This window comes from Anomalospiza imberbis, unplaced genomic scaffold, assembly GCF_031753505.1.
Source record: "Anomalospiza imberbis isolate Cuckoo-Finch-1a 21T00152 unplaced genomic scaffold, ASM3175350v1 scaffold_247, whole genome shotgun sequence".
In the NCBI taxonomy this organism is placed as follows: domain Eukaryota; kingdom Metazoa; phylum Chordata; class Aves; order Passeriformes; family Viduidae; genus Anomalospiza; species Anomalospiza imberbis.
Window position 1 is genome coordinate 61322 of NW_027099875.1, and position 26123 is coordinate 87444.

At 55.5% G+C, this 26123-nt stretch overlaps 3 protein-coding genes across 3 annotated transcripts in view; 2 read left to right on the top strand and 1 right to left on the bottom strand.

Annotated features, from left to right (window-relative positions):
* Window positions 1–26123, top strand: part of LOC137466524 (zinc finger protein 850-like) — a 79833-nt gene that overhangs the window by 25903 nt on the left and 27807 nt on the right. Inside the window, exons 3-5 of the mRNA XM_068178250.1 lie at window positions 16157–16165; window positions 19323–19653; window positions 23031–23039. Coding sequence (XP_068034351.1) covers window positions 16157–16165; window positions 19323–19653; window positions 23031–23039 — 349 coding nt within the window. The remainder of the gene's footprint in view (window positions 1–16156; window positions 16166–19322; window positions 19654–23030; window positions 23040–26123) is intronic.
* On the top strand, window positions 20724–22782 carry LOC137466520 (class II histocompatibility antigen, B-L beta chain-like). The gene is given in 6 exon segments (XM_068178247.1): window positions 20724–20817; window positions 20894–21163; window positions 21725–21772; window positions 21775–21990; window positions 22557–22672; window positions 22774–22782. Coding segments are annotated over 6 exon segments (753 nt in total).
* Window positions 23487–24147, bottom strand: LOC137466521 (zinc finger protein 3-like). Its single transcript, XM_068178248.1, has one exon. The coding sequence runs from the start codon at window positions 24145–24147 to the stop codon at window positions 23491–23493; it is 657 nt and encodes a 218-aa protein (XP_068034349.1). The 3' UTR covers window positions 23487–23490.

A 26123-nucleotide genomic window follows, 5' to 3' on the forward strand; every position in this document is an offset into this window, starting at 1 on the left:
AAAAACCTCCTCCAAAAGATAAAGATTCAGCTGCCACATAAAACCAAAGCACCAACATTTAGCCCAAGAAAGCTCAGAAACACCAAGATTCACCCCGTGAAAATCCTGGATCCCCCTCCACAGTCACCTGCAGCATGTGGGGGGAGCAGCGCTCCTGGGGCTGGGGGGAGGCTGTAGATACAGGGAGGGGTGGAACCTTGTGCTGCTTCCTGTTTCTGCTCCTCCTCCTGTGTCTCTGCTCTTCCTCACACTCCTCTTCCTCCTGCTATTCCTCCTTCTCCTGCACAATCCCACCTTCTCCTGCCATGTCCATCCTTTGATCATTTTGTTCCTCAACCCTGCTTCTCCTTCCCTTCTCCTCCTGCCCCCAGGCCCAGCACCCACTGCCGGCTCCCTCTTCCCCCCAGACCCACAGCATCCCAGCGCAGGGGCAGGGATGGAGCTGGGGCAGGTCGGGCTGGGGCAGCGCTGGGCTCTCGGCCGCTTCCGCCCGCACTCGGTCCCCACTGCAGCCGCTCCCGCCAGGACAGCGCGGGGGGGCCCGGCCTTGGCGCTGCCCCACTCCCACCTCCCCAAATTCCCCTCGCGGGGGCGATGGGGCCGAGGGGGGGGCGCAGGTGGGCTCCAGGTGGGGAACACTGGGAGCTGCGAGTCTGCCTGGCAACTGGTGAGTCATCAGCGCCCTGCGCTCTGATTGGCTGAGCTCTGCCTGAGGGCTGGGGCTGCAGCAAAGAGGGGACACCCTGCTCCAGGGGGGATGTCCCGAAAACGGGGGACCCCCGTGAAAGGAACAAGAGGAAAGTGTCTTTACAAACAGATGCTGTGAATCTGCTCCGAGATACGGCCAGACACCTGTACATAAGGAAGTGACAGGAGAAGCCATCGGTTTCAGGAAATGTTATCAACTGATGACACAGACTGCTGCTCAGCCAAGGTCCTGCTCAATTCATGAACTTCCAGAAGAACAACAAAGACTTAACAGAGCCAGGAATATCGTCTGCTATACAATACTGGGGTGCATATGAAGGGGGTATGTAGCAGGTGGATTGGGAAGTCTGCACCTCTCAAGTACTTCAGCCAGTGGGGAAAGGGAGAGGGAGATGTGGCCAGGAGAACTGGGATGAAAAGGAGGCTGTGTCCTCCAACAACTGCAGAGATCCCATGGGGAATGTCCCACAGCCTCTCCCATTTCTAGGAATGAAATTACTTTTATAGGACTCCGCTGTCTGCTTTGTGGACAGAAACCTCTGCTGATGTCAATTTTCCCACACACCCTGAGGCTCATCCGGAATTCCTTCCACCGTCCAGGGCAGAGGGCAGGGAGTGCAGCTGAAGGTGCCTCACCCACTTTGGGTGATTGGCTCCCTTGGCTGGCGGCGGCACCGGGGATCGACTGGGGACCCGGGAGTGACCAGGAGACAGACGAGGGACACATCAGGGGGTTCTGTGAAGAGTCAGCAGGGAGAGAGCACTGAAAATCTCAGCAGTGACTGCACTGGGATCTTCGGGGAGTGAACATGGCAGGGCACCCAGGGAGGAGAGAAAAGGGAAAGCCAGGGAGGGGTCCTGGCCAAAGGGATGATGATCCCAAAATGTCTCTGAAGGGTCCCTTGGGAGAATGTTGAGGTAGTTTGCACATTCCCCCAGAGGTAATTAAGGACATGGACACCCAGGGGGGCAATAAGGGAAGTGGAGAAGGGATTTGGACAACAGGGGATGGATGGTGTTGGTGTGCTGGGAAGGGATAGGGTGAAGGGCAGTGTGCAGCAATATGGTGAAGGCAAGAAGCAGCAGGAGGAATCTATGTGGTAAGAGAAAGGATGATGGAAAAGAGAAGGAAGAGAAAAATACTCAGGATTGGGATGGTTTTCAGCACTGTTTTATCCTCAGAATTTGCCAGCTGATCCAGATCCTTTCCATCCCGGGATTCCAGGAGAGGAAAAGAAGGAGGTCAGGATGCCAGGGGGTTTCTCTGTGGTGGGCAGCGGCAGCACCGGGCGCAGAGGTGCGGGACCGGGAGCACGGGCTGGGGGCCTGTGGGGAGCTGCGGGGCCAGGCCGGGCCTGTGGGGCAGCCGGACCTAAGCGCCGGGCACTGCCTGACCCCACCAGCCCCGGGCAGGGCCGGCAGTGGCCCCCGGCCCCCAGGAGCCTGCGGGACGCCCCGGCCGCTGCCCGGCCCCGTGGAGCTGCCGGCCCTGCCCGCCGGGGGGGCCGCCTTTGGACACTGCGGCAGGACAGGGACCGGCTCTGGGATACGGGCTGGGGAGGGGACCCTGAGCACAAGGAGGAAAACAAAGACACATCTGGGAAATGCAGATTGTACATGGAAGGATCAGGATTTTCTATTAAGCATTTGCTTTGGGTCGCTGGAGAAAGGAAAGACTTTGCAGAAAGCTCAGCAGCTCTCAGAGGATGAGCACCCACAGGCAGTGAGCGCGGCTGCAGGAGTGGCAGAAGAAGGCCCTGGAGCACTTGGGCACAAAGGCACAGCAGCTGAATGCAAGAAGGGATGAGCAAAAGGCCAAGCTGAAGGCAAAGGCCATGGCACAGCTCCTACAGCCCCTCAGGGATCAACCCCAGGGCCCAAGGGGGCCCCAGCACCCAGGGGACGGGGTCGGCCACAAGCACCTGGCAGAGGCATTGCCCTCCTGGGCAGGGGAGAGCCCACCCAAACAGCCCCTAGGAAGGAGTCAGGGCTCCAGCTGCAGGGCACAGGGACGCTGGAAGCAGAGACAGCAGCACCCTCAGGAGGAGCAAGCCTACCCCTGGATGGACATGGATTGTCAGGGCTGTCACAGCTCCCATCCCACCGGGGACCCACCACACTGGAGCCCTGGAGAACATTCAGGCTGGGTCTGCATCGAGAGGAGGCCACTCCTGATGGACACAGGGGCCTCTCCATCCATTCTGAATCTTAGACCTAACTTGGGAATATTGTAAAGGAATGTTTTAATTATTAGGGAATAAATGGGAAAGCTGAGCTGGTATGATTTGTCCAATCACTATTAGGAGCTGTGGGGGATAGGTTTGAAATAAATTAATTTCTTTTTCTTCCTAGTAATATTGATGCCTCAGCTGTGGCTCTTCCAGTCTCAGTAAAGAAACTGGAATTGTAGGTGAATGTTAAACAGGGCCATGCCAAAGGAATTCTTGGGCCAAAATGTTGAACCCAGTGGCCAGAGTGGCCTCATTGTCTGCAGAATTGTGCAGACACAGCTTTAAGGGGAACCCAGGCCCAAAACCTGATGACAACAGGATCTCCAACTGTTCCAGTCTGCCATCAAGTTAAAGCTTTGATAACCAAAAGAGCCTCTAAATGGATGAGCAGTGCTCAGTTATTACAGTATGAAACTTGTTCAGTGGCACAGGAGGATTTAGAACTGAGGGCAGGGGAAGGGTTTAACCCAGCCTCCTGTCTGAACAGCCCACAGAGGGGCTGGGAAGAAACCCAGGACTGCATTCAAGTGACAGAGCTCCAGACCCAACCTGGGAGAGATTGATGAGACATTCCCTGGCCTGAGGGAGAAAATGTGTTCCTGGATGGCTCTTCAAGGGCAGCAGAAGGGAAAAGAGCTACAAGACACGCTGTTATTAAGGAAGGGAATCAGACAAAGCCCAGGTTACCGCCCCATGGTCAGCTCAACTGGCACAGCTGTGTGTGCTTGTAAGAGCCTGGCACTGAAATGCCCTGAGCAGGAAGGCTTCAATATCTTCTGCTGACACCATACCACCTAACAGGGGGGCAAAAGCAATTCTGATTGCTCAGCAACCACTAGATCACTTATACAGGTATTTCTAAAAGAAATAATTCCAGTTAAAGGGATTGTGGAAGCAACAGACTCAGACAGCAGAACTCATTTTACAGGAAAGATCCTCCAGGAGGTTATGGAAGCTTAGGGAATACAATGGGACCTCCATAACCCCTGCACCGCCAGAGCTCAGGCTGGGTACAAAGAATGAATGGGGAAAGAAAGAGACACCTTTGGAAGCTGGGGATAGAAACCAAGATGCCATGAGTACGGCTTTTGCCGTTGGCTTTGGCAAGAAGAAGAGCCAGACCCAGGGCAGATATTCAATTCTCTCCCTTGCAATTGATCTTGGGAATTCCTTACCCTGGTAATTCTCCACCCAGTGCAGGGTGGGGATAAGGGATGGACATTTAAAGCAGTCTGTGGCCAGAGTCCTGTCTCTTGTGAAATCTCTCCCACAGGAAGCTGGGCTGGCACAGAGCCTGCCTTGGCACTTTGCTGTTCCCAACATCCAAGCAGGACATCGGGCCCTGCCTAAGGAGGCCAAAGCAGCACCACTGGTGGCCAAGTGGCGTGGCCCATGCCAAGTGTCCCTGAGGCCAGAAACAGCCCCCAGCACAGCTCAGCACGGGGGACCCCTCAGCCTGGGCTCCAGGGCTCTGAAGCCCCGGAGATTTGCACTTCCCGCCTGCAGCAGGAGCATGGGAGGCCCCCACGGAGCCTGCACTGAAGGCAGCGCAGCAGCAGCCAGGGCTCCACAGCGGGGCAAGCCCCTGGGCCTGCCCACACATCCTCTGCTCAAATCCTCTGCCTGGGCACCCTCCTTGGGCATCTCCAGCCACCGGGGCCAATCCTTGCTGCCACTGCTGCAGCTTCAGTGCTTTCTGGGCCTGCACTGCCACAGCTGCTGGCGAAGACAACAGCACAATTCCACTCTGGGTCTCAGCCACACTCACACACTGCGCTGCCTGGGATTGCACTGATGGAAAATACACCAGGTCATAGACTTGAACATTTCTAACATTTTATTTCTCTACTCAGCCTTGGTTTGCCTTGGCCTCGGGGAAAGAAATGGTAAAGGTTTTTTTAAGGGATGTTCCACCCCTCAATGGAGATGAGTTTAACATCTCAACACACTGGGAATGGCCCAAAAGATTCCCACAAAGATAACGCCCAGCAGCAAACAGCAACCAACACCTACCCCAGACACTGCCCCCGGCAGAGCTGGAGACACCTGCTCTGGAAAAGGCTGAGAAGGAAATCCAGCAGTTCCGACCTGATGAACAGCAGAAGCCAAGAAATCCGGGTCCAATAGGAACCCAAATATTAAAAACTGCACAACTTGAAACTACAGAACATTAAACCGATGGATTTAGATTGGTTCAGACTGTATCATGTTTGGGAATGATCTAGTCAAACCCTCGTGTCATGGAACGATTTTCTCTGCACACCCGGGCTATGTGGGGATGGAATGATTTCTGTTGCAGATCCTGGCCAGAATCAAGGAATGCCTTGACTCTAACACTAAACATATTGGTGGAGTTTTTCTATTTCCTGAACTTTCAGTGCAAAATTTATAGCAGAAGAGTATTTTTTGTAATTATCCTACTTCTATATTGCTGGTTAGGTTTGGGTCAGGAATGAGAGAATGAGTGTTTACTCCGAGGAGCAGTAGAAAAAACTTAATTGGCTTGGAATATTCTTGTGTATGTTTTTGTGGGAGATACCAAAATTTTGGTCTGGGTTTTTCGACGTTCATTTTTAGGCTGCATTTTGCAAAACGATAAGAGATTTAAAGGTGACCCTTTCACTCATAAACAGTAAATAGATGATTTGAAAGAAAAAATAAAAAAAGTAGCAGGTTCTGAGGGGGCACAGGAGAGGCCTCTGGAGGCTGCTCTGGAAGAGAAGCTGCATTCCAGGCAGCCAGCAGAGGAGCTTTAGAAATGCAAATTAACACTGCTGGGGCAAAGTGGGGACAATGGACCTGGCTCTTCTTGCCTGGGGCAGGAATTGGGCTGATTCCCTCTGCCCCTCACCCCAAGCTCTGCCTGCCTGCACAGATGGAATCTGCACAGCTGAAGGCAGAGCCCATGGTGAGGATCTCTGACTCTGCAACAGAAATGGGTGAAGGTGCAAAGGGAAACAGCAAATGGAGAATGCTGTGAAAACCTCACTAAAATAAGGGGGGATCATCCCTGTGCCCACTCCAACATGTGCTGGCACTGTCTATGCTATACAGGGAGTATCAGAGCACTGGGGTTTTTGCTATAACAAGTTCAGGGAAATCAGTTGGAATTCAAGTATTTGATGATGTAATTAGACAAAAGCAGTCAATTGATGCAGCCCCGGCTGGAGGGAGCGCCCAAAATTGGGGAAAAGATGAACGGCCACCAGAACAAATCCTACAACACCACGGACCAACCCCTGGGAACCCGAACCAATTCATATCAGGAGACACAGAACCCATTTATCATTTCAATGGCATCATTAGATTACAAGCTGTCCTCGAAATAAGAACTAACCAGACACCTCCAGCTCCTGACCCTCCTGCCGACCCATCCACTGAAATGAGGAACACAACATTTCACCATGGATGGGATCATATAATCTGTAAGCAGAAAAAGGCGGAGTTTGTGGAAAACTAAATGACTCCAACTGCTGTTGGCAAAGAGACGACAAAGGAAAAGCAGTGAAAAAAGATAACAAAGGAAATAGGAGAGCAGTTTATGTATTGGTCCAAACATGGAAAGGATGGGAATGGGACACAGTTTCGTGGCTCCCTGGCACACCATGGGTTAAACGAATGCTGTTTCTCCTCTTCTGTGCTACAGCAACTCTCATCTTTTTACCATGCTCCACACCTTGGGAGTGCAGCTCATCCAGCAGCTGAGCCAGGGGATGCAGGTGGCAGCCAGGCCTCCTGATCCAGAAACGGCTACAAAAGGACAGGGAATGAGGGCACCGAGAATAATCCCAAAACCAAAGAGGACCCGGGAAGAACAAAACAGAGTCAATGAGTGAATCTGCCTGGAGATAGGGCCAGCGACTTGGAGATGAGGAAGTAACGGGAGAAACCATCAGTTCCAATAAATGTTACAAATGGACCCAGACAGCTGCTCAAAGTCCCGCTAAACTCCTCAACTTCCCGAAGAACAAAGACCAAACAGAGCCATGAATATCGGCTGTCATCCACAAGGAGGGGTGCATATGAACGAGGACAGGCAGCAGGCGGATCGGGAAGTCTGAAACCTTCCAAGTCCCTCAGCCAGTGGGCAAAGGCAGAGGGAGATGCGGCCGGGAAAATGAGCATCCAAAGGAGGCAGCGTGCTACAACAAGGGCAGAGAGCGCATGGCAAATGCCCCACGGCCTCTCCCTCTGCTTAGCAATCGAGTCACTTTGACAGGACTCCTCGGTCTCCTCTGGCCACAGAAACCTCCGGCGACGGGAATTTCCCCGCACGGGCCCGGCCACGGGGCAGCCACCTCTGTCCCAGCCACAGCAACCGGGACGAGCCAGCGCTGCTCCGGCAGCGGCTCCTGCCCAGGCAGCGGCGGGAAGGAGACCGCGGGCAGCCGCTCCCGCAGCGCCCTCAGCCCAGGGCCGGCACGGGCCGGACACGGCACCGCCAAGCCGCCGGAGCCCCCTGCCGCCCCCTCCGCCCGCAGCGAGCCCCGAGCCCCCGCAGAACCCGGCGCGGCTCCCACCTGCGCCGGGGCCGCCTCCGAGCTCCGCCAATGCCGCCTCCCCGCGCTCCGGCCGCTGCCGCCGCTCCCGGGCCCGCACAGACGCTCCGCCAATGGCGCCGCTGCCGAGCCAGGGCCGCCCTCAGGCCGCCAGCGGGGCCGTGCTTCGCCCCGCTCTCACCAATCAGCGCGCCAGAACCGCGACTGACGGCAGCAGCGGCCAATGGCAGCGAGGGGCGGGCTCTGCACACGGCACAGCCTCGCCCCGCGCTCTCAGGGCCCCCCGGGCTGTGGGAGGGCAAAGCCGGAGATGAGGAACAGCCCTGGAACGGGCCCGGGCCCGGGCCGGCATCGATCTGCAGCACCGACAAACTGCTCCGCACCTCCCGACACGGCTTTCCCGGCCCTGCGCCTTCGCCTTCGCCGGCTCCGGCTCTGCGGGAAGCCCAGCAGCCCCACTTCTCCTGCCCCCTAATTCGGAGCATCAGCGCATCGCTTTGATTTCCCCCAAAAAGGGAAAACCGCCCCAAAGCCCTGTGGGGGAGTGGGGGAGGGGAGAGATTTCTGGCACAAAACTCCAAAAGCTCCGAGCAGGACAATGAGAAGTCAGTGAAGAGCCTTGAATGCAGCTTTCCCCACGCCTCCCTCCTTCCAGCTGCACCTCTTCCCCCGGCAGTGCAGGAGACAGGGAATGGGGCCGTGCTCAGTTCATCCCCCGTGGCTTCTCCCTCTGCCCAGGGACAGGAGTCGTTCCCCTGCTGCAGCCTGCGCTCTCTCCCACCGGAGACTTCTCCAGGAACTTCTCCAACCGGAGTCCATCCCCTGGGGCACAGCCCCCCTCCAAGTGCTGCAGCGGGAAAAACGCCAGTCACTTGTTTTTACAACTTTTTAAAGTTTAATGATAATGAAATGGTTATAAAAATAGTAATACGATTAGAGTAATAAAAATTTAGAGTTAGGACAATTACAAGAGAATAAAAAACAAAGAATTACGGACGTCTGGATGCTCTCGGGCACTTAAGCAAGGACAGGCATGTTTTGTGAACAAAGGAATAACTCTTAAGATCCATTCACTGTTGCATATTCATACATACCTCATGGTTATGCATACATTCTATTTAAAATAAGAAACTCTCTCTAGAATATGTCAACTCCTTCTTTTAATCCCCACGGCATCTTCCAGTCTGAGCAAGGCCTGAAGAAATTACCTTCTTCTGATAAGAAACCCATAAATTCCTCTTCTTCTCTGGAAGATTTGGGTGTTCTGTGACTCTTATCTCGAAGCCAGTATCTCATTATTTAAAAAAAAAAACACATACACAGTTTCTACTTTAACTACTAAATCTTCATTTTAACTACAAAACTACATTTACCATTCTATCAAAATGTTAATACAGCACTTCTAACAAACAACGTTTGCTTGCCAATGACAGTGTGCTCACGATTGTAAACTATCTGGAAGTGTATAAAAACTACTGTCTGTAAACAATAAAGGGAGAACGTAGGATTAACCACATTGGTTGGGATCTGCGTTTGTTCCTGTCCAGCCACCCTTTTATAATTGGTCCCTGTTTCAGAGTCCTCCGCAGCTGAGGGACTGAGATTCTGATGGTAGGCTCCTGGGCCTCCACACCAGTGCATCTTCCTTTTCCTTGTTTTCATTGCAGCGTCATTCTCCTCCACCCAGATGAAATTGAGGATTGGCAATGGCTTGCAAGAAAGCAAGGGGTGAGTACCTTGGGTTTGGTGAGAAATGAGCCTCATGCTTTAGAATTTTTAAAACTTTAAGAAGGCATAATTAGAGACAAATCAATAACAGCTCTGGGTGTTTGGCAATGGCCAGAGGCACACTGGTTAGCCATAGCAACTCTTCTTATCTATTTTTTCCATTGTATTGTTCAAAAACATATTGATAAAGATTGTACACATTGAAAGATTTCTTTGAACTCGTTTACTTGTTCCAGGAACTCTTTAAGTTGGTTTGAGCCCCAAGCCGCCTTTCTAGAGTACGTGCAGGAATCGTGGATTGTTGTTCTGAGGGTTGTGTGTCACTTCCTCACAACAGCCCCCTGATCCCTGGTTTCAGCTGTCAGTCTGCAGGCCCCAAGTTGGGCAACTCCCTGGGGGCTCCCCTGGCAGGGGAGACCCTCCTGGAGGAGTTCTGTGTCAGGAAGGAGAGACGCATTGGACTTCTTTGGTCTTCAGCTTCTGTTTATTGTTACCTTATCAAAACTTCAGCACACTGTCTGCACCAGACTCTGCATGCGGGAAAAACAGCATAAAAATGGCCAACAATCTCTTGTTATAAGGCATTTTGAGTCTAATCAAAAACTTATCTACCCAATAAAGTAGGAACACCTAAATTATTTTCCTTTCTAACCCAATAACTGAGCCCTAAAGACCCGGATTTTTCATGTGGATTTTTCTACCCAATTACAAGACATCACCTAAAGGCAAGAAGAAAGAGGAAGAAGAAAGAAGAAGGGAACTCAAGACAACACCCTATATCCTCCATCTTGAACCCATCTATAACATACTAAAAATCCTAAAACCTAAATGTCTCACCCATGTGAAATACTCCACTAGTCTCTACAATTCTCTACAATCTCTTTCACACTTTTGTGGTTTCTAGTTTACCTTGAGGCTTTGGAAGTTTTCTCCATGAACGAGGGTCAAAGTCAGTGCTCCCCTGGGGGTCAGGGCACCCCAGAGCAGACAGAGAAATATTCCCAGTGCCCTGGGTTTCCACATCAGCAGGCGACAGTTATTGACAGTCGAAGGGTCAGCGGCAGGGGTCCTCATCACACCCGTTCCTTAAATGTTATCTGGCCATGCAGACGGTTTTAGCTACTTCCACAAGTACTTTAAATCAACATTAGCTGTTTCACAAATATCTCTGAGTTACTCTTGTCAGTTAGTTACAAAAATAAAAGCATTAGTTATTATTTCACAACTGCAGCAACTTCTGCAAAAGTTAACATTCTAATGCACAACATGTAGCATCCACTTCAATACTTTGCAAAAGCCAAAACAATAATGTATGTTTTTCACACTGTCCACAAACTAAAATATCATCCATGAATGATGTTCTGAGGATTTGAGTGACACAGGGGCCAGGGCACTGGCCACAAAATGCTGACAAATTATACTACAGCAAAAGTAGATAAAAGTGATTACAAACTGTACTGTATCAAAATCGTTGTGATTCGGAATAAGTTGAAGAACTCAAGACATAATAGCAAAAGCCACCAACTACATAGTTCTTTATAACAAACCCAGGGCAGGTTTTTCCCTTGCATGGAGCACTTGGGCCTTCCCCGGGCCCCTTCTGCCCTCTTGCAGAGCCAGTGGCATTTTCCACCACCCACAGTTTGTAACCAAGAGTCGGGTGCAGCCGAGAAGGCTCCAAGCGCCTCCTTCCAGGCTGACTCTGCAGATGCCAAGGCTGCTCTGGGCTCTGCCAGGGCTCTGCTGGGGCTCAGCTCTGGGCGAGGCTGGGCCCGCTCTCCCCTCACATTGCTCCGGGCAGCTGAGTCACACAGGGAGAAGGAAGGGACACGTCAAGGGAGTTGAGGTTGAAGAGAGTTTTTATTCAAAAAACTGCCATACCAAACAGGCTTTCATAAGAGCCGTAACAAACAGGCTGTCCTAACTACCTTAACCAACTAGCACTACTAACAACCATAACTAACAAGCACTGCTAACTACCATAACTAACTAGTTCTCCTAACTAACTACTGTAACTAAACGCTGTCCTCCAGTGCTTCATCTCCTCCTCTGCTGCCTCAGTTGCTTTGCTGCGGTGATCAGAGGGGTCAGGCTGGAGAGAGGCTTGGCTGATGATAAAAATGGGTGCTGCCCAAAGGAGAAAAAAGAAAGAAATGAACCGTTACTTTCCAGAGTCAACTTCCTCACAGGCTCTGTTGCAACAGGACAAAGGGAAATGGTCTGAAACTCAGGAGGGGGAAGCAGGCTCAGATTAAGTCTGAGGCAGAATTTTTTTTAGCGGGAGAGTGGAGAAGCACTGACAGAAGGTGCCCAGAGATGTGGGAGGTGCCTCCTCCCTGGGAACATCCAAGCTCAGGTCAGGCAGGGCTCTGAGCCACCTGAGCTGCTTGAAGATGGCCCTGCTCGCTGTGGGGCCCCAGGTGCAGATGACCTCGAAAGGCCCCTGCCAAGCCAAACCAGGCGAGGATTCTGCTTGCTTTGTGTGTGGAAAGCAGCGAGACCGGAGACCATCGGAGGGGGCCCCACAAGAAAACCCCTCCCTGGCGCTGCTGCTTCCCCTGCAGCCGCTTGGCATTCACCTGCAGCAGCTCCTGGGCAGACCAGCGCCGCTCCTCGTCCGGCTCCAGGCTGCACTCGAGGAAGTCCCGCAGCAGAGCCGACAGGCGCCTGGGCTCCTGCAGCTGCGGGGTCCCGTTCTGCCGGATCAGAGCGCGAGCCTGCAGGAAAAGCAAACTCAGCGCTCTGCCAGCTTCCTTCCCACCCACAAGTGCTCACATCGACCCCGGCTTCCCAGCCCCAGCTCCAGGGGCACTTTCCTCCCTGGCAGAGATGCTGCTCACAGCTCATTTTTCTATGCCAACCAAAAAACCCAAACCCTGGTGCTGCCACAGCCATTGTAAAGAGCTGGTGCACTTGCTTCACATTTTCAGGTCATCCTCACAGCCAGAAGAACTGCAACAACATAAATCCCAAAGCAAATTGTGTCTGGAGACTGCAGAATATGTGTCTGTGTTGAGGTTCCAGTCCTCTGGGAATTCCCTTCCCCATGTGCAGAAACCTCCAGCTGCTGCTCCCAGTGCAGGGTCACCCTGTGCTCACAGGCCTCTGCAACCACTGGAGAATTGGCCTCTTACCATGGCCCTCGTTTCCTTGAAGTAAGGAGGTTCTCCTTCCACCATCTCGATGGTCACAATGCCAAAGGACCAGATGTCCACCTTGGGGCCGTAAGGAGAACTGGTGACAACTTCTGGGGCCATCCAGTGAGCAGTGCCCACCATGGAGCTGCGCTGGTCCTGCTCAGGGCTGAGCTGAGCGCTGAGGCCAAAATCAGCTGAGGACAGAAACAAACACGGTCAAAGACAGCTGGAATGAGGAAACCAAGCACAAAGACTCCCCGCTCTCAGTCTGAGAATGCAGCAGTGAAGTCAGCTGGAAAAGTCCTCAGGGCTGTAGCCAACGAAAGATGGAACTGAACTGGACCCTTAAAGAAACCCTCAGCTTTCATGCAGTTGCTTTTACTGATTCCCCTGGAGATTTAGATCCCAACTCCTGCCCCTCTGGGAGGGCCATTCCCAGAGCAAAGGCACCCCTGACAGCCTGCTCCTCTCCTGAGCTCTCTGCAGGGGCAGCCGCTCTCAGCTGGCAGCAGGGGCCGGGCAGTGCCCCCAGCAGCCCTTGTGGAGCTCTGGCCGTCACTGGGAAGCAGCCCCACAGCCGCACCCCGGGAGCGCCGTGCCTGGCCAGGAACACCCACCCAGCTTGACAGAGCCGTCCATGCCCAGAAGGATGTTGGAGCTCTTCAGATCTCTGTGGATCACCCGGTTCGAATGGAGGAAATGCAGGCCCTGCAGACACTGAGAGAGAACAAGAAACACGAGGGTAAAAACCAATGGCCGGAATATATCACACAAGAAAGGACAGTTTAGAATTCTGCCAGCAACGACTTTGCTGTGACAGGCCAGGAGTGCAGTGCAGACAAGCTCCAGGCAAACGGTTCAGGGCAAAGCTGAGAACAGCACATCAAATCCAAAACAGACAGAGAGTGCCACAACAGCAGGAAAGAGAACAAGAACAGAGTAGAAGTGCAGTGCTGCTGGCAGGCCGTTCACTGCAGGGGCTCTTTCTTCTCCAGCTCATGAAAACAACAGAGAAACAAAGCCCTGAGCCTGGAGCCACTCCTGCTCTCAAGCCCTCTTGGGAAGGACCATCGTGTCCAAGCCTGGGCAGTCACAGGCAGGATCCCTCACCTCCCGACTGACAGCTGCCATCTCTCCTTCAGCCATGCGTGTCTGTCTGACAACGTCCTGCAAAGTTCCTCCATCCATGTATTCCATCACCAGCCAGAGATCTCCATCAACAAGGAAGCTGGAAGAGGAAAGCAGTGGCATGGAGACCAATGTGCAGTGCTCAATTCCCCCATGGAAAAGCCTGGAGTGGAGTTTTGTTGCCAGGTCACTTGTCAATGAGGACAGAATCCGATGGAGAGACATTCCTGCCAGGCTGCACAGCCCTTGGGATCTGCACAGTCTAAAGGAGGAGACCCCTGTGAGAAAGGAGAGGCCTGAGATGGCAAGCAGGTGAAAAATGCAGTTTAGCAAAGGCCCAGATCAATGTGGAACCACAACACTGGCCCCCAGCTGGTTCAGCTTCTGAACTCATCAGTTCCACCCTTCCCTGCAGAACAAGGCAACACAGCTCCCAGGGTTATCCAGGGGAGGAGGCCGGGCAGCACTTGGGACAAAAGGGGTCAGAAAACCTTTCAGAAAGTCCCTTCAGAAACAGGCAAGGCCAGTGACAAATGGGCAAACGAGGCATTTCTGGGAACAAGAACCTGCTCTTCCTGGCATCTGCAGCAATGGGAAAGGGCTGGGAAGAAGAAGGCAAGGGAAATAATTTCTGCTGTGGTTTACCAGCACTTGTTGTAAGACACAGAAAACAGGGTCAACTTGAAGGGAAAACCAAACTAAAGCTACAAAAGCACACGGAGGGAGCGAACTGCCAGGCTGTTGTTTTGGGAAGAATCTGCTGGGTCAGGCATTTTCAAATCAGGCTACAGACTACGGATGCCAGGAAAGGTTAAGGCAGGGCCCGGGCACGGGATAAGGCCTGAAGCACTCACCTGTCCAAAGAGCTGACAATGTTGGGGTTCTTCTTGTCCTTCAGGAGCAGGAGCTCATTCACAGCTCATTCCCTGTTCTGCCCTCTCAGACTCATTTTCTTTATGGCCACCTGAAGGGACATTGCAGACCTTTAACTGGAGGAGTCTGTGGCAGGAGGCCGCAGCAAACACGGAGCGAGTCTTTTTGGGGCGACGGAGCCGGGCTGTGCCAAACTGCCTTGGGATGGGACACCAGAGCTCAGCAAGTGCCATTCCCACAGCCCATTGCTCTGCTCGCTGGGGGCTGCTTACAGGACACATGGCCAGAGACATTTGGCCTTGCAGGCTCTGTAGAAATGGCCCCTCAGCTGTCAGCCTCCAAGCTCTAACCACATTCTCTACACCTACAGTCTTCTCAAATGGCCTCAACACTCTCATTATTGTTCAAACACACTTTGCAAGCAGGAGGTAATTCTGATTCTGTGCAAACAGAGCAAAACAGCCGGGAACCCTTTAGCAGTTCTATGGGATTGGGTCATGATTTCAGATGCAACTGCTCTGGTTGGGATTGCACAACAAAGCAAACACACACATCCATTGCCCTCCTTGCATTCCTTTGGGCACTTCAGAAGGACCAAGTCTGTCCCAGCTGTGCTCTGCAGGCTGACACGGCTCTGCCTGCAGAGGAGCAGCCTGTGCAGGAAAGCTCTGCTGGCCCCCAAAGCTGCAGCCACAGCTCCCAGCAGAGGGGAGAGCCCTGGAGAGCTGCCAGACGTGCTGGGCGTGTTGACACTGACCTCTCCTCCAGTGGCCCTGTCGAGTCCTTTAGAAACGGTTCCGAAAGCCCTGGAGACAAAACAGCAGAGAAGAAAGAAGCAGCGCTTTAGGCCCTGGCAGTGACAGCCAGCCCAGACAGGAGATCTCTGCTGCCTGCAGCGTTCACAAACACCTGGGGGCATCGACCCTTCCAACAACAGTGCAGCAGCCACCAGCCCTCTGCCATGCAAGGTGTGCCAGAGAAAACTGAGACCCAACACCAAGGAATTGGGCTGGAGCAAATCCCAAATGTCCACGCTGCACTGCTTTAGTTCAAAACCTGAAGTGAGCAATGGGTGTCTAAAGAACTGGAAAAGAATGCATTCCATCCTTTCCCATTTCCTGCCTAAGACCTGCAGGATCCACAAGGGCCCTGCCATCAGGCAGGTGATGCATTTTCCCCCAGAGTGCATCAGCTCTGTGTCTGTTGCTGAATGTATGGGCTCTACTACCTGTGCTGGAATAGAGCACTTATTATTTCAGCTCTGGTTTCTGTTTCTAAACCATTAGGTTGTTAATCCTGACCGCAGGATATTTTTTGAAGCAAAATATTTGAAAGAAATCTCCTTGAGAACTGTTTTCTGACAGTCACCAGATGGTGAGTGGCTCTTTTAGGCAATCCAATTCCAGGGACAGAAGATCTTCCAGGTCCTGCTCCTTGCTGCAGGCAGGACAGTGCCAGCCTCAGGGGCCTTTGACAGTGCCTTGTGAGCACAGGTATCAATTCTGATCAGGACTGAGGGACAGCAGGATGGCGCCCCAGTGTCTGGAGGTGTTTGGAGCTCTCCTGACTTCTCACTTGATCCTGCACCAGCACAACACCTGGGCCTGCTTGTGCAGAAGTAACTGCCGTGCACTTACCCTTGGCCAATCTGCTCCACTTCCAGGTATTTCTCGGCAGGCTCCGCCAGGCTCACGGTGTTCCCTGAAAGAAACCACATGGAAGACGCTCCCTCCCAGAGTGAGACCCCGCCTTGCAGCAGAGCCAGAATGCAGCCCCCCTCCCTGGGGCCGTCAGCCCCTTGGTCTCAGCTGGGGAAGGACAAGAAATGACCCTGGCACATTCAGCTGCAGAGCAGCACTGGGTGCAGCTGATGCCGAGACACACACACAGCACCCTGCTCTGGCACACAGGAACAGAGCAGACGTACTCAGCTGCATCAGGCACCACTCCCCTCTCCCCTCTGGCTGCAGGGCTGTGCTGCTGACAGAATGTTCAGCCCAGGATCCCACAGCCGAGGGAGGTTCAGTGTCCTCTTCCCAAGCACAGGGAGCTTCTCCGTCCTCTTCCCAAAACGCTGCAGGTTCTCCGTCCTCTTCCCAAAACGCTGCAGGTTCGCCATCATCTTTCCAAGCCAGGGGACGTTCACTGTCCTCTTCCCATGTTGGGGGAAGTTCACCCTCCTCTTCCCAAGCCACAAGATGTCCTCTGTCCTCCTCCCACGCCAGGAGATGTCCACTGTCCTTGTCCCACACCGCAGGAGCCTCGCCGTTGTGTTCCCACAGCGCGGGATATTCGCCCTCGTCTCCCAGAGCAGCGGGAAGTTCACTGTCATCTCCCGGCACTGAGGGACGTTCAGCATTGTCCCCTGGAACAGCGGGAAGCTCACTGCTGCCTTCCTTCCCTTTGGCCTCCTCTTTGGAAGCAGAGGGAGCCAGAGGAGGTGCTGGTGCTGCTTTTGTGCCCTGTGGACAGACGGCAGCGTGAGGGACGGGAAGTTCTGTTTCAGTTATCACCTTATTTACCCTCAGCTGCACATCCAGCTGCACTAAGCAGAAATTGGGTTCGGAGCTGTTCAAACTAACAATGGGCTAAAGTTGACATTGCCCCTTATTGTTGGGAATTCGATATTCCATCGTGGCTAGAGCCAGCAAGCAATGCTCTGCCTGCAAAGCCAGACCTGCAGCCCTTCAAAAGCTCTTCAGCAGAAAAGGAGAAAACTCCCAGGGATCTCTTTGCTGCTGCAAGGACACTGGCAGGAACTTTCCTTCAGCCTCCCAGGCTGGCACTCGGCTGCCACATGCTGAGCTCACAACTTGCTGCACAATTCCAAACACCAAAGGTTCCTTTCCCACTCACCAAAGGAGGAGCTGCTCGGGATCCACTCATGAGGTGCCCTGCAACAGGAGAGGGAACGTGAACCAGACTCTGTCAGGAAAAAAACTGCCTGTGGTGGGAAATGCCCCGGAGCAAGGCAACCCCGAGAGAGCATTTTGCTTTCACAGCGTCCCTCCAGGAGCCACAGTCCCTTCACACAGCAAGAGAACAGCACAAAATACTGGGCTGGGTCAGCTCTTGGCTGGACAGGCAGTTCCAGGCTCCGCTGCCACAGACTCCCCGCTTGAGGGAACAGAACCCCCCAGGGCTCATTGCAAATGCTGTGCACGCCCCGCTGGCTGCAGACACCCCCTTTTCCAGCTGCAGCTGCTGCCAGGAGCTCTCCCAAAGCAATGGTGTCTTCATGGCAATTTGGTTACAAAGTCAGCTCAGGCCCAGAGGAAGAACAGCAAGCACACAGCAAGCCCAAAGCCACAGCACCGAGGGAAAACCTCGACTTACGTGCCAAGTGGGTTAAAAAATACCCCGCATACGCCACAGAGTACAGCGTGCAAACTGCAGCAGCCACGTGCTGGATCATTTTGGCTGCGCTGCACACGTCTGCAGACTGTAGCCCTGCAAGCACAGAAGGACACCTGTCAGGGGTGGGCTGGCTGCTGAGAATGCCTCGGGCAGGAGGATCCTCCGGCAACGAGCAGTGCCCAGAGCCACTCTGGACACTGAGGCCTCCGTGTGCCACAGCAACGGGAACACCTCGGGGACGTGGCAGTGCTCCTGTGACATCACAGCAGCAGCTCACGCAGAAACCGCCTGGAAGGTTCTCCTGTGTCACAAAGGAGCACAAAGAACCCTCCCAGGGCACAGCCTGTTGCCCAAAGGATCCAGGAGGAGCTCTGAAAATGCAGCAAACAAGGACACCCCATAGCCCAGCCTGAACACTGAGGAGGAACAAGGACGGCACCAAAGCAGAGCAAACATGACCTTTAGTCACTGACACTTCTGGCTAAAACCAGCAAGCCGTGTTCCATCTGGGATCTTTGTTCTCGTTCTAAAAACAAGCAAGGTTCTCCACTCTAAATATAGAGAAGGCAGGAACTGGGCAGGAGGTGGGATGAGGAAGGAGGAGGAGGGAGAGGGGAAAAGGAGGAGCAGGAAGAGGAGGAGCAGGAAGAGGAGGAGCAGGAGCAGGAAAAGGAGGAGAAACAGGAGGTTCCAGTGCCCCCTGTGGCCACAGCACCCTTGGCCCTGGGACCATCGCCCCCAGCTCATCCTGCAGGTGAGAGGGCAGGGGGAACTCGTCCCAAATCTATCGGGAAGTCCCTGAGAGCGTTTTTTTATTGGGGTGTGTTTGGAGCTTGCAGATTGTGGAATTGAGCCCCAAATATCGTCTGGGAGGCCCAAATAAACCCTCTGAGGATTTTTTCTCTCTGTGTGTGTGTAGGTTTGGATCTTGCAGGACCCCAAAGCTGAGCCCCTTGGGGGGATCTTTGGGAGTCCACGTGGCCATTGCCCAGGGCCACCAGGGGGAGGACATTGGTCCTGGGGACCTCCGGGGGAGCAGAGGAGGGGCAACCCCTGGGACCCCCGGAGTGGGGGGAGCAGAGAGGGGTGATCCTGGAGCTGGGGGAACCCCGGCTGGCTGGAAAGGGGGGGAGCCTAGAGAGGAGGGACCCCTGGGACCCCTGGGACCTCAAAGTAGAGCATCAGGGGAGAAGGGACCCCATGGACCCCCAAAAGTCCCTGGATCATCCCTAACCAGGACGCCGGAGAAGGGGGAGCCCCTGGAGCCATTGGACCCCCATCATCCCAAGGAAAGGAAACCTCTGGAACGCCAAAAGTGGAGAGATCAGAGATCGGGAACTACTGGGAGAGTTGTTTTGGGCTGAACCTTGATATAGTGGAGATTTCCATGGACACAAGACTCCTGCTGAGTTCTAGGGATGGACTTGGGCAGTGAGGAGCCTCTACTCCAAGGTGCTCCCACCTTGGTTTTCCCCAAAGCAGGATTTGTCATTCCCAGGGTGTGGCTGGATGGAGAAGGAGGAAAAGCCCTGGAGATCCTGCAGGAGGAGGGGCTGCAAACCCAGCCCAGGGAGCTGTGGGGAGGAAAGAGCTCCCCTGAGCCAGGAACGTGGCCGGAGATCCATCTGGAGCTCGGAGCTGGTGGAGAAGCCTCATGGCAGGGAGAAGCCCCACAAGTGCAAGGAATGTGGGCAGGGTTTCAGCTGGAGCTCCACCCTGATGGAACACCAGAACACCCACACTGGGGAGAGGCCCTGTGAGTGTGGGGAGTGTGGGGAGAGCTTCAGTGGGACCTCTGACCTCACCAAGCACCACAGGATCCACACTGGGGAATGGCCCTATGAGTGCTTGGAATGTCAGAAGAGCTTCAGGTGGAATTCAGGGATCGTCCCTCAGCAGCACTTCCACACCAGGGAGAGGCCCTGTGAGTGCCCCGAGTGCAGGAAGAGCTTCGTGCGCTGCTCCAGCTCCATCCCCCATGGGAGGATCCACGTTGGATGATCCCCAGTGAGCTCCGTTGGGCAGAGCCCCGGTGACCCCGTTCTGGGTGATCCCGGTTGGGTGGGGGGAGGTGTTGGAGAGATTTCTTTCCCCTCTGCTTGTCCTGGTGTGATCTGGTTGGTAATAAATTCCCTCCCCGTGCCCGGGCCGGGTCTGTTGTGCCCGTGCCGGATTTGTTGAGGGATCTCTCCCGCTCCTTGTCCCCAGGCAGGAACCCTCGGTTCCATTTTCTGTCCCTGTGCGGCTGCGGGGGGCAGGGACAGAGCGGCTCTGGGGGGTGCCTGGCATGGGGCCAGCGTCACCCCTCGCCACGGGCACCCCTGAGACCCCGCGCAGCCGGGCACACATTTCTGGGCACAGCTGAGCTCCCAGCTGCGCAGCGCCCCAAGGCTCCCCGTGCCTGGAAAAGCCCCAGCCGGGGCTGCAGCGTCCCGGAACCGCTCAGCCAATCCAAACGCAGCCAAAACGCGCTGCAGCCAATGGGAGCGCGAGGAGTTGAGGAGTCATCGGTTGTGTGGCAGAGCCTCGGCAATCGGTGCCCAAAAGTGCTCGGAGCCAATGAGAGCGCGCGGCGCTGCTGAGCCCGCGCTGCTCCGGACTGGTGCTGCCAGCGCAGCGCGGCCGCTCTGGGGCTGGTGCTCCCTGGGCGGCGCTGGCCATGGGGCGAGTGGCGGCAGCTGGGGCCGTACTGGTGGCACTGGTGGTGCTGGGAGCCCCCCCGGCTGCGGGCGCGGAGCTCTCGGGAGAGCGGGGGGGGCGGGAGGCGGTGGGACAGGGGGGAGAATGGGGAAAAGGGGGCGGTGGGAGCCCGAAATTGCAGGGGCAGGAGGAGGAGGGAACCCCGAAAGGAAGAGCGGGAGGGGCTGAGGATTGGGGGCAGGTGAGGAAGGGTCGGGAGAGGGTGGGAAAGTGGGGAAAAGGGGAGGGTAGGACCCCAAAACTGAGCGGGAAGGGGGCCTGGGCTTTTGGGAAATTATGTTTAAAAGGTTGGGAAAGAGGAAAAGGAGTAAATGGGACCCCAAAACTCATCTGGGGAGAGGCTGAAAGTCGGAGCGGAGAGGATGTGGAAGGGCAAAGGGGGGAAGAATGGAAAAGAGGAAGTGGCAGCTCGGGCAGGAGGGATCCATGGATGCACTGGGGCACAGGGGGTGTGGAGTGGGGATCTGGGGTGGATCCCGGAGCTCTGGGGGTGCTGGGGGGGCACTCCCGGACCTGTGTCCTGCACACACAGGGGTGTTCCAGTACGTGGAAAAGTCCGAATGTCACTTCATGAACGGCACGGAGAAGGTGAGGTACCTGAGCAGGTTCATCTACAATCGGGAGCAGTACGCGATGTTCGACTGCGACGTGGGGCACTTTTTGGGGTTCACCCCCTATGGGGAGACAGCAGCCAGGTACTGGAACAGCGACCCAGACGGTATGGAGCAAAAAAGGGCTGCGGCGGACTGGCTGTGCCGGTACAACCACGAGTATCTCAGCCCGTTCCTCACGGAGCGCCGAGGTGAGCGCGGGGCAGAGCGTGTCCCCTCGGGCCCTGCCCTGGCAATGACCCTGGAGCCCCTCAAAACCTCCCTGGGATCGGCCCAGAGCCCTCAGCCCTCCTTGTGCCCATCCCCGAGACCTTGTGTCCCTGCCACTGAGCCCCGTGGCTCTCCCAGTCCATCCCAGTCTCTCCCAGTGCCTCCCGGCTGTCCATCTCAGCCTAGCGTGGTGCTGCCGCCTCTCAGCCAATCAGAGCGCGTGTCTCTGATGACTCATCAGTTGCCAGGCAGACCCGCAGCGCCGAGTGCCCCGCACTGGACTCGGCCTCCCAGTGCCGCGCGCTTCGTTCCCAGTTCCTCCTAGTGCCGCCCCAGTCCCTCCCAGTCCATTCCCAGTTCATTCCCAGTTCACTCCTAGACCTCCATCCTCCCTCCCAGTGCTCCCCATCCCCTCCCATCTCTCTGAGTGCCACCCCAGTCCTTCCCAGTCCATTCCCAGTCCCTCCCAAGGCCACCCCACACCTCCCCTCTCCCTCCCAGTTTTCCCCAGCTGATCCCAGTCTGTCCCCGCTCTCTCCCAGTGTCCCCAAGCGTATCCATCTTGCTGCTGCCCTCGAGCTCCCAGCCCGGGGCTGCTCCGTGATGGATTTCTACCATGCCCACACCCAGCTGAGGTGGTTCCAGGGCCAGCAGGAGCTCTCTGTGGTGGCCACCGACATGGTCCCCAACAAGGACTGGACCTACCAGCTCCTGGTGCTGCTGGAAACACCCCACTCCCAGTGCGGGGTCACCTGCAGCTGCCAAGTGGAGCACATCAGCCTGGAGCACCCCCTGAGCCGGCACTGGGGTACAGGGGAGGAATTGGGGGCGCTGGGAGAGCCACTGGGATGTGCTGGGAGCAACTGGTAGGGAGTTGGAGACAGCCTGGTTTCAGCTGGGAGAGGGGCTTGGAGGTGTGGAAGGGCTGAGAAGTGGTTTCAAGGATGCTGGGGAGGGTGGGATGGGGTTCTGGGGGTCCTGGTGGACACTGGGAGGGAGTTTGGGGGCGCTGGATATGACTGGGAGGGATTGGAGTGAGCCTGGAGGAGCTGGAAGGAGATTGGGGATGGAAAAGCAGAGGTTGGGATGAGGTTGTTTGCGCTGGGAAGAGACTGGGAGGGGTCTGGGTGAGTCCTGGTGGGGCTGGGAAGTGACTGGGAGTGGGTTTGGGGATCCTGGGGCTGTAGGGGAAAACTGGAAGGGGGTGGTGGGATCCTGACAGGAATGGGAGAGGCTTTGGAGGGTGCTGGGGGGGTTGGAAAGGGATCTTGGGAAGGTTTCAGGAGGTCCTGCGTGGCCTGGGGGTGACTGGGAGGGTGCTCGGAGGGGCGTGGGGTGTCTGTGAGCGGTTTTGGGGGGCCCTGACCCCTGCAGATCCCCCAGAGATGTCGCCAGACGCTGCCTGCAGCAAGATGCCAATGGGGATGAGGGACTCCGAGTTGGGCTTCATCTTCCTGGCGCCGGGGCTCGGCTTCTACCTGGGCAAGAAGGTCAGGGGGGTCCCGGGAGAGGCGTCCCCCCTCCCCCAGAGCGTGTATGCTCCTTCCCCGGGGCCCCCAGCCCAGTGTCACCCCTTTTTCTCTGCACACAGAGCTCCTGAGCCGCAGCCGGCCACAGCCCCTCCCCGTGGTCTCTGTCCCCGCGCTGATTTCGGGGGGGTTCTGTGTCCCCCCAGCCCTGCTGTCACTCTGCCCCCGGCACGGGGGCAACAGACCCAGCCTGGGCACACGGAGGGAATTTATTACCAACCAAACACAGCAGCACAAGGAGAAGGGAAAGAAATCCCTCCAACACCTTCCCCCCACCCAACGGGGATCACCCACAACAGGGCTTATCCACGATGGAGAGACGGGGACAGCCGAGTTTAGACCAGAAGCCAATTTCATTGAGGGTACCAGGTGTTTATACAGGGTTTTACTTGGGTGGTGCTCAGACAGGGCTCGATGTTTGCTAACAATTTCCCATTGGTTACGCATTCTTCATGACATCACGGCACCTGGGAACATTATCTTATCACAAAGTCTCACAACAGGTTGCTTGGTCACTTCTTGCCCAGGGAGACTTAAACTGTGTCTGTATCTCCCACAGTTTCTGCTCAGTCAGGCCTCAGATCTCGGCCCCTTTATCAGCTCCATTGTTTTCCTCCCTGTTTTATTCCCCATTCGGGGGCACCAGGGCTCTGCCCAACGGGGGTCACTGGGGATCATCCAGCCTGGATCCTCCCATGGGGGACGAAGCTGGAGAAGACCATGAAGCTCTGCCCTCACTCCAAGCTCTTCCTTCACTTGGGGCACTCACAGGGCTTCCCTTAGTGGTGTCTCCGTTGGTGTTGGGTCAAGTTTGAGTTCCTGGAGAAGCTCTTCCCACACTCCCCACACTCCCAGGGCCTCTCCCGGGTGTGGATGCGCCGGTGCCTGGTGAGGTGGGAGTTTTGCTTGAAGCCCTTCCTGCAGTTGGGGCAGCGGAAGGGCCTCTCCTCTGTGTGAATCCGCTCATGTCTGAGGAGATCGGAGCTGGTCTGAAACCTCTTCCCACACTGGGGACACTCGTAGGGCCTCTCCCCGGTGTGGATGCGCTGGTGTCTTCTCAGGTCTGAGATCCACCCAAAGCTCTTCCCACATTCCAAACAGGTGTAGGGCCGTTCCCCAGTGTGGATCACCTGGTGCTGCATCAGGGTGGAGCTGTGGCTGAATCCCTTCCCACACTCCCCACACTCGTAGGGCCGTTCCCCAGTGTGGATCCTCTGGTGCTCGATCAGCTTGGAGCTGCAGCTGAAGCCCTGCCCACATTCCAAGCACTTGTGGGGCTTCTCCCTGCCATGAGGCTTCTCCACCAGCTCCGAGTTCCCGCTGGATCTCCAGCCACCTTCCTGGCTCAGGGGGGCTCTTTCCTCCCCACAGCTCCCTGGGCTGGGTTTGCAGCCCCTCCTCCTGCAGGATCTTCGGGGCTTTTCCTCCTCCTCCATCCAGCCACACCCTGAGAATGACAAATCCTGCTTTGAGGAAAAAACATGAGGAGAGCACCTTGGACTGGAGGTTCCTCCTTGCCAAGGTTCATATCAACATATCATTGGGAATCTTGTGTCTGTGAGAACCTCCAAAACACCAAGAGTCAGCCTAAAAAATCCTATAGACTTCCAGACACAGATCAAAAACTCCCCAAACATCACAAGTCAGCAAAAACCTCCTGCAAAAGATAAAGATTCAGCTGCCACATAAAACCAAAGCACCAACATTTGGCCCAAGCAAGCTCAGAAACACCAAGATTCACCCCGTGAAACTCCTGGATCCCCCTCCACAGTCACCTGCTGCATGTGGGGGGAGCAGCGCTCCTGGGGCTGGGGGGAGGCTGCAGACACAGGGAGGGGTGGAACCTTGTGCTGCTTCCTGTTTCTGCTCCTCCTCCTGTGACTCTGCTCTTCCTCACACTCCTCTTCCTCCTGCTATTCCTCCTTCTCTGGCACAATCCCACCTTCTCCTGCCACGTCCATCCTTTGACCATTTTGTTCCTCAACCCTGCTTCTCCTTCCCTTCTCCTCCTGCCCCCAGGCCCAGCACCCACTGCCGGCTCCCTCTTCCCCCCAGACCCACAGCATCCCAGCGCAGGGGCAGGGATGGAGCTGGGGCAGGTCGGGCTGGGGCAGCGCTGGGCTCTCGGCCGCTTCCACCCGCACTCGGTCCCCACTGCAGCCGCTCCCGTCAGGACAGCGCGGGGGGGCCCGGCCTTGGCGCTGCCCCACTCCCACCTCCCCAAATTCCCCTCGCGGGGGCGATGGGGCCGAGGGGGGGGCGCAGGTGGGCTCCAGGTGGGGAACGCTGGGAGCTGCGAGTCTGCCTGGCAACTGGTGAGTCATCAGCGCCGTGCGCTCTGATTGGCTGAGCTCTGCCTGAGGGCTGGGGCTGCAGCAAAGAGGGGACACCCTGCTCCAGGGGGGATGTCCCGAAAACGGGGGACCCCCATGAAAGGAACAAGAGGAAAGTGTCTTTACAAACAGATGATGTGAATCTGCTCCGAGATACGGCCCGGCACCTGTGCATAAGGAAGTGACAGGAGAAGCCATCGGTTTCAGGACATGTTATCAATTGATGACACAGACTGCTGCTCAGCCAAGGTCCTGCTCAATTCATGAACTTCCCGAAGAACAACAAAGACTTGACAGAGCCAGGAATATCCTCTGCTATACAATACTGGGGTGCATATGAAGGGGGTATGTAGCAGGTGGATTGGGAAGTCGGCACCTCTTCAGTACTTCAGCCAGTGGGGAAAGGGAGAGGGAGATGGGGCCAGGAGAATTGGGATGAAAAGGAGGCTGTGTCCTCCAACAACTGCAGAGATCCCATGGGGAATGTCCCACGGCCTCTCCCATTTCTAGGAATGAAATTACTTTTACAGGACTCCTCTGTCTGCTTTGTGGACAGAAACCTCTGCTGATGTCAATTTTCCCGCACACCCTGGGGCTCATCCGGAATTCCTTCCACCGTCCGCAAAGGCGGGCAGGGAGTGCAGCTGAAGGTGCCTCACCCACTTTGGGTGATCGGCTCCCTTGGCTGGCGGCGGCACCGGGGATCGATTGGGGACCCGGGAGTGACCAGGAGACAGACGAGGGACACATCAGGGGGGTCTGTGAAGAGTCAGCAGGGAGAGAGCACTGAAAATCTCAGCAGTGAGTGCACTGGGATCTTCGGGGAGTGAACATGGCAGGGCACCCAGGGAGGGGAGAAAAGGGAAAGCCAGGGAGGGGTCCTGGCCAAAGGGATGATGATCCCAAAATGTCTCTGAAGGGTCCCTTGGGAGAATGTTGAGGTAGTTTGCACATTCCCCCAGAGGTAATTAAGGACATGGACACCCAGGGGAGCAATAAGGGAAGTGGAGAAGGGATTTGGACAACAGGGGATGGATGGTGTTGGTGTGCTGGGAAGGGATCAGGTGAAGGGCAGTGTG